The sequence below is a fragment of the Malurus melanocephalus genome, unplaced genomic scaffold (assembly GCF_030028575.1).
Source record: "Malurus melanocephalus ecotype Western Australia unplaced genomic scaffold, MMel_1.1 scaffold_85, whole genome shotgun sequence".
In the NCBI taxonomy this organism is placed as follows: domain Eukaryota; kingdom Metazoa; phylum Chordata; class Aves; order Passeriformes; family Maluridae; genus Malurus; species Malurus melanocephalus.
The window spans coordinates 1,934,738-1,945,457 of NW_026623317.1; the positions used below are offsets into that span (position 1 = coordinate 1,934,738).

General features: G+C 46.1%; 2 protein-coding genes across 3 annotated transcripts in view; both read right to left on the reverse strand.

Annotated features, from left to right (window-relative positions):
* HDHD2 (haloacid dehalogenase like hydrolase domain containing 2) overlaps positions 1-4,139 on the reverse strand; it is a 13,071-nt gene extending 8,932 nt beyond the window's left edge. Inside the window, exons 1-3 of one of the 2 annotated variants that reach the window (XM_057367807.1) lie at positions 4,121-4,139; positions 3,701-3,780; positions 1,777-1,884 (exon numbers count right to left, since the gene is read on the reverse strand). In XM_057367807.1, the coding sequence (XP_057223790.1) occupies positions 1,777-1,877 (101 nt within the window). In that variant the 5' untranslated portion in view covers positions 1,878-1,884; positions 3,701-3,780; positions 4,121-4,139. Of the gene's footprint in view, positions 1-1,776; positions 1,885-3,700; positions 3,891-4,120 lie in introns of those variants that run through there. The other variant, XM_057367808.1, reaches the window with a different exon arrangement.
* Positions 4,140-6,047: 1,908 nt separating this feature from the next.
* On the reverse strand, positions 6,048-10,151 carry IER3IP1 (immediate early response 3 interacting protein 1). Its single transcript, XM_057367809.1, has 3 exons — positions 9,950-10,151; positions 8,346-8,447; positions 6,048-7,493 (listed from the first exon to the last, which is right to left on the reverse strand). The coding sequence occupies exons 1-3, from the start codon at positions 10,038-10,040 to the stop codon at positions 7,438-7,440; spliced, it is 249 nt and encodes an 82-aa protein (XP_057223792.1). The 5' UTR covers positions 10,041-10,151; the 3' UTR covers positions 6,048-7,437.
* Between the last annotated feature and the right edge of the window lie 569 nt (positions 10,152-10,720).

Sequence of the window (10,720 nt, forward strand, 5' to 3'; positions counted from 1 at the left end):
CTCTTGATCAAAATAAGCGAACAAAGGAAGCTTTTTGCTGAATTAATATACTGAACTCTGCTGATGGGTGAATTTCCCAGCAGCTGTGGCTCGTTCAGGATGCTCCAGGAGCCTGTGTTACCTTGCTGGAGGTTTTATGTCAGCTTCTGCAGCCATTTCCCCCTTTCCCGAGGAACACCAGCATCACATAAAACCACGTTATTGCCCTACGCTGACAGTAAATGCTACCAAACAATCAAATAATTTTAAGTGACGGTTTCAACAGCATTCCCTTTAATTACTCCCCTACCATCACTTTCTCTGTTGCYATAGGAACAACCACTGGCATCAGGGCTGTGTGGAGAACATCAGAATAAAGTTGGAGACTTGCTTGCACCTGCCACTTCCATCTCTTGTTTGTCTCTTATTTTACACCGTCCCTTCATAGGTATGAGCTCGCAAAAAAGTCCCCAGGTTGAAAATAAAAGAAAAATTAGTATTATTTTTCCCTATGGACCTCAATGGGGAAATATGAATGTAACACCCCTAAAAAAGGCATCCTTCCATTTGCTCCCTAAGCAAGCTGCATGCCAACCACTCCAATTTTTCTTCAGGAAGGACAGGATCCTTCCTGGACTGGCAGAGAAGAACATGGGATAATGATTTTATTCAAACCCCTAAGCAAAAAGGCCTGGCTGTTTTCTCACACCTGTGACAGCACATATTATATGGATTTTGAAGAGCACTGACTGTTCCCTGGTGAAAGCTCTCCCAGCAGCAGGAAAAGTGGTGCAGGGAGTGAAAGGACAATGAAGGAATGAGTACCCAGTGTTTTGGCAGTTTTTCACTTCCTTGCAGTTTTACATCTTTAGGACACAATAATTTACACAGGATTACCTGTAGGAAATGCAGCTCCCGAACCCCTGTGAGTTTTTCCCCTGAGCAGCCCATACAGCTCCAACACAGAGCTCAGCTCCGCTCCTACATCCTGACTAATCTTTAGTGCCCCAGAATCTTAYGGTGCCCTCCTTCACTCACCACAATATCATCTATCACTCTCTGATCTTTCCTCATCCACTGGAAGATGTCTTCTCCAGGAAAAGTACAAATATTCCTGGGATTGTGCATCCTGTCTCACCACTGATGTGGCTGGATTAAATTGTTTTGCTGTGCCTCAGTTTCTTGAGGTACCCTTCCACCACAAGAGAAAGTACTAACTGTCCTGTTTATTAATTCATTGAAACTCCTGCAAAAGATGGACTGTACTATCAAATGCTTCCTAAACTAAAAAAAAAAAAGTTGTTTACCTAGCAGAAAGAAACTTTAAAAACAGTAACAACTGAGAAAAGCCTTGTCTGAACGAAATGAGAACTCTGCAAAGGTTGCCTTGGTCCCTAGACCAAGCTTTTCTGTTATTCTACTGTATCTCAGCACAGATCTAAAAGCTCTGACAGAGGATCAAGTTCCTGCAGTTAAACAAAGTCACRAGGAACAGCTCAGGTGAAATTATTTTGGGGCAATTCACCAGAACTCAACTTTGGCTACGGCTGTCTCACGTGAATCAGCAGGAACACCTTGAATATTGGGGGTTTTATGTCCAGGAAAGGCTTAGAAAACACAGAGAGAGGCAGTGGTGGCCCAGGTGACACCAACATCTCCACCTGTGCTGAGTTCTCCTGGCATCAACACAGCTCAAAGGATTTGGCTGAAAGTTCACTCCAGAGCTGCTCACCCACCCCTTTGTGCAAACTGCACCGACACAGCCTTGCAGGGGAAACCTAAAAGAGGGAAACTTGCCTTTTGAGAGCCTCCTGGGCACCTGGCACAGCCGAGTCCTCGACGTGGAGGGTTCCATTGAGATCCACCAGCACGGCTTTGAGCGCGCGCCGCGCCGACATCCTGACCCTGGGARAGAGAGAGAGAAACTCAGACAGCAGCACCCAGGGGCTCAGAAAAACACCTGACAGTGCCAAACCTGCTGTGACTCACAACACCACTCACAGTGTGAAATGGGCCCCTCGGACAGGGGGATAAAAGGCAGAGTTTAGAAAAAAAATACACGTAATTGATGGAGCGGTGCGGATTTTTTTCCCCCCCCAAAGATTCTGTCTGTGGAAATCAGGTGCTGGCTGTTCTTTAAGTGCATCAAATAAAAAAAATTAAACTCTCTGAATGACTCAAGGGTACTGGGAAGAGGGTCARTAGGTCCAGGATTGCTGGCCCAAAGCCCCAGCAAGAATATTTCAGCGAGTCCCACCAACACCAGCTTGGAAAATRAAGACACAGTGCTCTGGCTGTAAAGCTCAAAACGCTCTGCCAAAGTGGGTATCGTTGATTTTAATTTTGTAAGTGAGACCTCGAGTGATGCAGCCACACCACAGCCACTCTGAGGCTGCTCAGCAGTGACAGCAAGGAATTTGCAGATCTTTAGCCTGGAAGCACTCAGGGCTCATGGATATCCAGCACCTTGAAGGGGCAGCAAGGCAGTTTTTATGTGTGAGACTCAGTCCAAAATGAAAGCCAGCGTTTGAAGGGTAAAGGCACCAGGGAAGGAAATTGAGAGGTGATGTTTGAGTCACCTGGCTGAAAATCTGTCTCCAGAAACAAACACTGCCCCTCACGCRTGCTGCAAGTGCTGCACTTTGCTCCATTAGCAAGTCTGATGAGCATTTCTCAGAAAATGGCCAGTGCACCTCCAATGCAGCAAAACTTTCTCCTGTTCATTAGACAACCATCCGAAAAGACCGAGAGAATTGGGATTGGAGAATGGAAGCTTTGGGATAACCTGACTGTGGCCTTCCAGTACCTGAGGGAGCTGACAGAAAAGATGGAGAGGGAATATTTACCAAGGGACTGCAGGGACAGGACACAGGGAATGGCTTGGCAGTGCCAGAGGGCAGGGATGGATGGGATATTGGGAAGGAATTGCTGTCTGGGAGGGTGGGGAGGCCCTGGCACAGGGTGCCCAGAGCAGCTGTGGCTGCCCCTGGATCCCTGGCAGTGTCCAAGGCCAGGCTGGACATTGGGGCTGGGAGCAGCCTGGGACAGTGGGAGGTGTCYCTGCCCATGGCAGGGGTGGSAYKGGWTGAGYTTTWAGGTCCCTTCYSACCCAACCCATTCTGTGATCTCCCAGCACTATGAGCGGTCACAATTTTGTGTTCAGCTGGTTTGGCCACAGACAACACGCAGCATGTTTGTACTTCAAAAAAGTTAACACCGTGATGGGAACCTGCCCTAATAAATCTGTATCAGTTTTATCTTCGCAGYTTTATAAATGGTCGTGTGAGCCTGGTGTCTCAGGTACGTGACACACACACGACAGGAAGCTTTGAGATTCCACTATCATTTTTCCTGCTGACTCTCTGCAACAAGAAAATAAATAAAAACGCTTCTTCTATGATACATCTGTTGATACAAAAGCCAAAGTTAAATGTTAATGATACACAGCTGAAAACAGAACTCCTAAAGGAGCTTAATAAATTCCAGGGGAAATAATATTATTATTACTATTGTTATTATTACTACTATTATTATTACTGTTACCCTACATGTGCATCGGTCCTGCTGTTCACACCGTATTTATCTGGGAAATATGGAAGTTATCTGCAAAGCGTTTTCAGCACAGCCGAATTTTAAGGATAAAGCTCATGGACAGGCGAGGAAGTTCTTAAAAGCYCCCCAAAACCTCAGTTTTCACAATCACACCCCAAAGAAAACTCACCTTGTGAGGCCAAAGGGACCCCCCCCGCCCTGGTCTCTGGGACAAGGACACGAGGAACACAAGACACAACCTAAGGGAACCTAAGGGAAAGAGGGATATATTCTATAACAATATCTATGAATATTTATGTGCCTCGATGGAAGGAAGTACACAGCACCCGAGTGCCATCGCCGTGCCCTCCCGTCCCACTAAACCCCGGTCCGCACCCCCGCCTGCCGGGGTGGTACCGCCCCTTCCCGCCAGCTCACAGCGCGCACACAGGCCGGCCCATTCTCTACCGGGGGAGTCCCCAGCGCGGCGAGCTCCCCTTTCCCCGCGCAGATGGTTCCGCCCGCGCGTTGGCGGCCCGAGGCGYTGGACGCGCCCACGCGGAGCGGCGGGGGGAGCGGAGCGGCGCTGAGCGGCTYCCCCGGCCCTGACCTGCTCCTGCTCCCGCCGCCGCCGTTCCTGCGCTGTGCCCGATCCCCGCGGGTCCTGTGGGGCCGCAGCCGCCCCGCCCTGTGCCGGGCCCGCCCGCCGCCAGCRCGGAAAATTAAATATATCATACAATGGTTATGGTTATGAAGAACACCGAGCTCGGCCCGCCGCCCTCCTGCCGCCCTCGGCGCCCGGCATTGGGGACAGGCAGCGCGGGGGACAGCCCGGGGGCCTGCGGGCACGGGGCGGRTCGACACGGGTATAAATTGTATATATTACACCTGTTCTGTACATTATATCCCTGTTATTATACCTGTTATGGCCTCTTTATTCTATATACCCAGTTTATAATCATGTCCTATGTGGATATTATCCTAAATCATATAAATTATATCCTTTATATCCTATATGGATGTTTCTATCCATGTCCATACATCAACGATATCCATAACTCATATGCCATGAACATATCACTAATTTGTATATATATATATATATAACTCATATGTCATGAATATATCATTAATTTGTATGCCCTATGGATATTATATGTAATCATGTATTAACATACCGATATTGTTTTATATGTATGTATACATATTTAAAAGCTACATACAAAGGATGTTATCATATCCACATATGGATAAATTATATCCATAAGATCTGAATATATTTATATAAAAGGATATAGATATACAGGATATTGTGAAGAAATTCTTCCTGTTATATAATTAAATATATTAAACTATATCCGCTATATCCACATATACTTATTCTATCCACATATGAACATATCCAATATCTACTTATTCTATCCATATATGAACATATATTGTTAATACCTATATGAATATTATTTTGATTATATAAATTTTAATCTATACAATGTATCAATGTAATATATAGTTTTATTAGCTATTATTGTTTGTATCAATCTGTATAATAACTTTATTTTGCACGTTCCCTGTTTYTGCAGCACCCAGCCGGGTTGAGCTGCAGCGGAGCTGTCCCAGAAGCGCAGGACGCCACACGAGGGGACAGCAGTGCGATTATTCCCCGGCCATCTCTCACCTCCCCTGCTCATTACCTGCAGATCTGATCCTCGGCTGCTGCCCCACTTTGAATCGCTATTTTTCATCTGTCAGGTGAAATTTGTCCCAGTTTTGTCTCCAGCACGGGATTCCCGCTGCTCCTTCTCCCTGCACGTGCTCTGCCCTTGTGCTGGGAGCCACGCTGGGCCTGCAGCCCCTCTGAAAGCACACGGASAGGGGGGAAATCACTTTTCACTTTTGTGAAATCACTTTTTCGTTTGTGTAAAGCTGCTGCTTGCAATCTTTAGTACTGGCTTTTATTTCAGTAAGAAACACATTGTTTGAACAGCCAACAGATGTGAAWATGGAATTACAAACAAGCTGTGCTTCAGATCATCCAGCACTCTCAGTGCCACAGCATGGAAACATCAACCACTGCTTTTCTTTCAAAAAAAATTTCATAGGAATACAAAATATCCCCCCCCACACACACTGCCCCATTTCCATGAGACAGATCTGTGAGAACAACTGTACCCTCGTCACCTCTGATTTACACAAAGATYATCATAAAGAAATTATCTCTAACAGATCCAAATGTTTCAAAATTTAAAGATCCTATTCTGCCTCAGGACAATGTTACCACGTCTCATTGGGTTTGCTACATAAATCAAAACACAGCTTCACAGTAGAGATGATACCAAAGTGCCACAGGGATGAGGATAAAAAACATGTATTTCATGTAAGAGCAGTAACTCTGGCCTCTGGAAAACAGGATGAAGCAGAGTTTTGAGATATCCCCACTGTACAGAGAGAGAGAGTGAGTTAGGAAAGAGTGCTTAACTTGGAAATTGAGGATTTATTTACAAAAATTACTGCGAAAAAAGGAAACGACATAAAACTCTCCTCATGGATATACTTTACTCTGGGAAAAACTGTGATTGAAGATCATTAAATGCATTTACATGTTTTACAGATTCTTCTTCATRTACAACAGCATATACTTTAGTAATCAAGATGTCAGGAGAAGAGCTGATCAACTAAGCTCCTTTAAAATAACTGAAAATAAAATAAAACTGCCAGGTTTCCCTTGGCCTCCCCTCTGTAAAAATTAAGGTTAAACAATTTAGCTGAGGAACAGAGAACTTMAACTTTTCTAAAAAGATACATGAGAATCCCCTTTTTGAATTCAGACCCAACTCAGCAGTCTGAATTGAGCTAAGACCTGTACCAAAGCAATTAGGAACATTCTCTGCGACAGAACTGCAAAGTCACACACCCAGTTTCACTTTCAAAGTTGTTAATTTAACAAATGATGATGGAGGGCAGGGAAAGGCGCACTAACAGAAGAAGCTAAAAATCTGCAGGTTTTTCACAAAGAAATGCATTTGAAAAGCACATGGTATTCACCTCCTGTGGTATTCCCCTCCCACGTTTCCCGAGAGCTCGGAATACAAATGGCTCCCTACTACAGTAATTACCACGTAGAAGTTTAACACAAATTTTAAAAAGTATAATAATAATCCTTGACAGAAGAGTAACAAATGCTAATCACTAATATCCCCAAAGTTAACATAAGAGTTGCCCAGCTTTAGGAACAGCTTTTCAAAAATTTTTTTAGAAAATTTTTTTTTTAAATTTTGCACTGCAATTGCACCCATTTACAACTGACTTTACCATCAGTATCAAATACTGATTTGAAGACAAAAATCCCCAATCAAAGCAGGAAAATTCAGCTTTCAATGTTCACCTGAATCAGGACTTTACCCAGCTGGTTTTATCTCCCTCCATATCACAGCTGGACTTCAATCCTTTAWAGCAATTATCCTTTATAACACATTTTCAGAGCCTAATTTATATTCTCTTTAACATTTCCATGGTAGTAACTGAAATGAAAACAAACACATTGTTGTCTTCCTCAATTTAAAAACAAATTGGAGAGCGTACTGAAGGAAATTCATCCCTGAGTAACRAGACATTTAAAAGCTGCATCCTATTGCCAGTCACTGCAACATCCTATGACATTTACTCTAATAATTAACACTAAACAGGCAGCAACAGAACTGGTCACAGTCCAATGTGTTTGCAGTGTTGTTGCATTGATCCCGTGATCCTGCTTAAGGAAACTGCAAGGGAACATTAGGAAAGGGGATAAATAGAAACAGTGTCTTTTATTATTTTAAGTTGGATGTCAGATTGACAGCTAAACTGTGCTGGATCCCAGGAAACTCAGAGYAGTGGTGGTCAGCAACTGGCTTCTTTGGATGTCCAAGGGATTTTCACCGGGTGTCTTCAACCAAACAACAGGAGCAGGATGATTGTGATGGAGTTCAGGGCTATTAATGGCACTGTAAAGAGAAAAAAAAATTGATTAGTGAAAATTTTCCTTTCCACATCACAAAATGACAGAGCTTCAAATAATCTTGGGTGAACACCTTGGGAGAAGGAGCAGCATCAATCAGAAGTTTAGAAATACACTTAATTTTCCTATGCAAAGTTGGGACCAGTGGAAGGAGCCAGGTTCAAATCCTAGGATAGTAGACATTAGTAGGAAGCAATAGCAGAAGTGTTTTCCCACAGCCTGTTWTAACTTTAACCCAGAGCCTTTAGTTCTAACTTTAACACAAATAACTCTTTTTGCAAATGAAACGAAACCCAAAAGTCAGTTTCCATCTTCAGCTTTCCTGTGTTTTAGAATAAATGTTTTGGTTTTCACTCAGTGGTGGGCAAGACAGGTTAAGATTTGTTATTTTCTCTCTATCATCATCTACTAAAGGAATTTTTGGTGTCCTTCATAATGAAGTACCACCAGTAAATTACAAATTAAGTATATTTTTCTCTCCATCTTTTGAGGCATGTAAGCCTGTCTTGCCTTTCAGAAACCCCAGAATTACATTTCCCTCATYGGGTACTTGCCATAAAACTGGATTTAGACAAGGTGATGCTAAYTGCACACTTTGTTTATCACCAAGCTTCCTCCCAGCTGCTGAACTCCAAGGAAAGGCAAGGCTCACCAGGAGCAACATAAGCCAGAGTCACGGAATGTTTTCACACTTTTACCAAAATTAGGGCACTTTAGGTGACACCTGCAGAATCCTAGAGTCCAGGCCCAAAGAAAGTATAGATTAATGCARAAACAAAACATTACAGATTCTAGTAGTAGTAGTATTAGTAATAATAATAATATCTTGTGCCCTTACCTCTCATAACGGTTCGTATTGATCGAATCAGGTTTGTCAGCTGTGCTTTAATTCCTGGTTCCTCTCCAAATCCTCCAATTCCTTGATCACTTCCCCAGCCAACTGTGTCACATAAAACCAGACACACACATTAGAAAAAAACCCCAAAACCGCACAACAAATGCTGTAATATTAACAAGAAATCTATCCTGAATATAGCTTATATTAGCAYAGACAGCCCAATTAGTCTTATTTCATGAGCAGATTTTAATGCAATGGACTAAAAACTTTTAAACCTCATGTGAAGTGATGACAAATCCACATTTCTGTAAAGAAAACCCTCACCTTTTTAACACACCATTGTACCCTGCATGCCCAGAGTAACACATGAGTTCATCTGGGCTTAAAAAAACGAAGTTGTCAAAATAAAATCAAACCAATAGCAATCTGTTCATCATCTTGAAAATAAAATAGCAAATAATCGCTGCAGGTAAAGTTTTAGCACTGAGAAAGGGGCCACACGACAGAAAAATGGCCAGCACAATTTCCAAAATGAGGGTGATGATTTTTGCAACTGCTTTAAAAAAAAAAAAGAACTTTCGAAAAAAATATTGGTAACTTTTCTCAGCGCAACCTAAGTTCTGAAGTTTTACAATGCCTGGACACAGAATGATGGGACCAGGGAGGTATCTAGGGATTTCCACGGGCTGCTTGTCACAGCCCTTACCATTTTGGGGATGAGAAGAGCAAGGAGCAGTTCTCAATAGTCCAGGCTCCACTGCCCAACCTGTGTGCTTCTGTATTTCAGGGACCACTTTTGAGTAATTTTTGTTCCCGTTAATGGTCTCCCTCGCTCAGCTGGCACCACGCTGAGTGTGGTGGGCGAGTCCTCTCCCTCACCAGCCTTGCCAGCTGCTGCTCCCCACTGGGATGAGCCTGGAGCTATTCCCAAGTCTCACAAAGCTGAAAAGTGGCTTCATCCATCCCATTAGTCCCCACATCTCCCTTTTTTATCTTCCAGCTGCTCGTCAGGAAAGCAAAAGGAAACCCCAGACCCAAACTGAGCAGATGCCTTGAAGGGAACCCAACTGGGGAATGGGGGAAAGGAATCYCCCTCTGCACTCTTGCCAAAAATTCTGGTTCTGCCTGACGTGGAGGAGTCAGGATTCTCCCCACCAGTGAAAAAAGAACGTGGATCATTGGCCATGTTTTTCCCGCAGCTTTGCAGATCTTTGCATCGGTGGATTTTCTTTGTTTTATAGGGCTTTGGTTTCTTTTGAAGGGCGAGGACACCCAGCCCTAGGGATCCCATAGACCGAGAGGCGCCATCGCATAAAAAACCAGGCACAAAAGGAAGAAAACCTTTGCACGACACCAAACATTCTGACGCGCGGCACGAAGGGGAGGGAAATAGTTAAAAATGGACAGGGGAAAAGGGCAATTATGGGGGGGGGGGGGAAGAGAGGGACAAAGCTACGACGGGATCCGCCGGGAATTCACCCCCAAAGCCCAAACCCAACCCCAAACGCCACCCCCGTTCGCTGATGCGCCCACCGGCAGGGACCAGCGGCGGGGGCCGCGGCCACCGCGTTCCCCCTCCAGGCCGGGCGGCCCTCCCAGCTCACCGTGGCGGAGGAAGCGCTCCTCGTGCAGCACGGCCACGGCGTTGACGATGAGGAGCGAGGCCTGCAGCAGCGAGTAGAGCGTGAACGCCATTGCCCGGCGGGGCGGAGCGGAGCGGGGCGGGACCGGCACCGGGACCGTGAGCCCGAGCGGGAGCGGCGCCCGACAGAGACGTGGCGGGGCCGGGGGCGTGGCCTCCCCTCACGGCTCGGAGGGGCGGGGCTTCTGTGGGGGCGGGGCCTCTCCGCGGACTCTGGTTGGCTGCGCATCGAGGGGGGCGGGGCTTAGAGGGGCGTGGCCATTGGGAGGCGCGGTCCGTGGCGCCCGATCCATCGGGGGCGTGGCTTCGTGGGGGCGTGGCCTCTGAGGGGGCGTGGCCTCCGTCTCCCGGAGCCGTGTCCCATTCCSCGCTCCGCCGCGGATCCCTCGGGAYTCGGATCCCTGAGAATCCCCCGGTTCCGTCGGAACCCTGTGCATCGCTCGATCCCTGCGTCTCTCAGAGCCCCGKGGATCACTGCCTGTGCCTTGGATCTCTTGGAGGCTCTTGGTCCGCTGGATCTATGGATCCCTCCGGTCAATGGATCACTTGGAGCCCTGTGGATCCCTCGGTTCCGTGGATCCCTCGGAACCCCGTGGGTCCCTCGGAGCCCCTTGGGTCCATTGGATCYGTGGATCCCTCGCGTCCATGGATTCTTTGGAGCCCTGTGGAGCCCTCAAGTCCGTGGATCCCTCAGAACCTCGTGGGTGCCTCCGAGCCCCTTGGGTCCATCAGG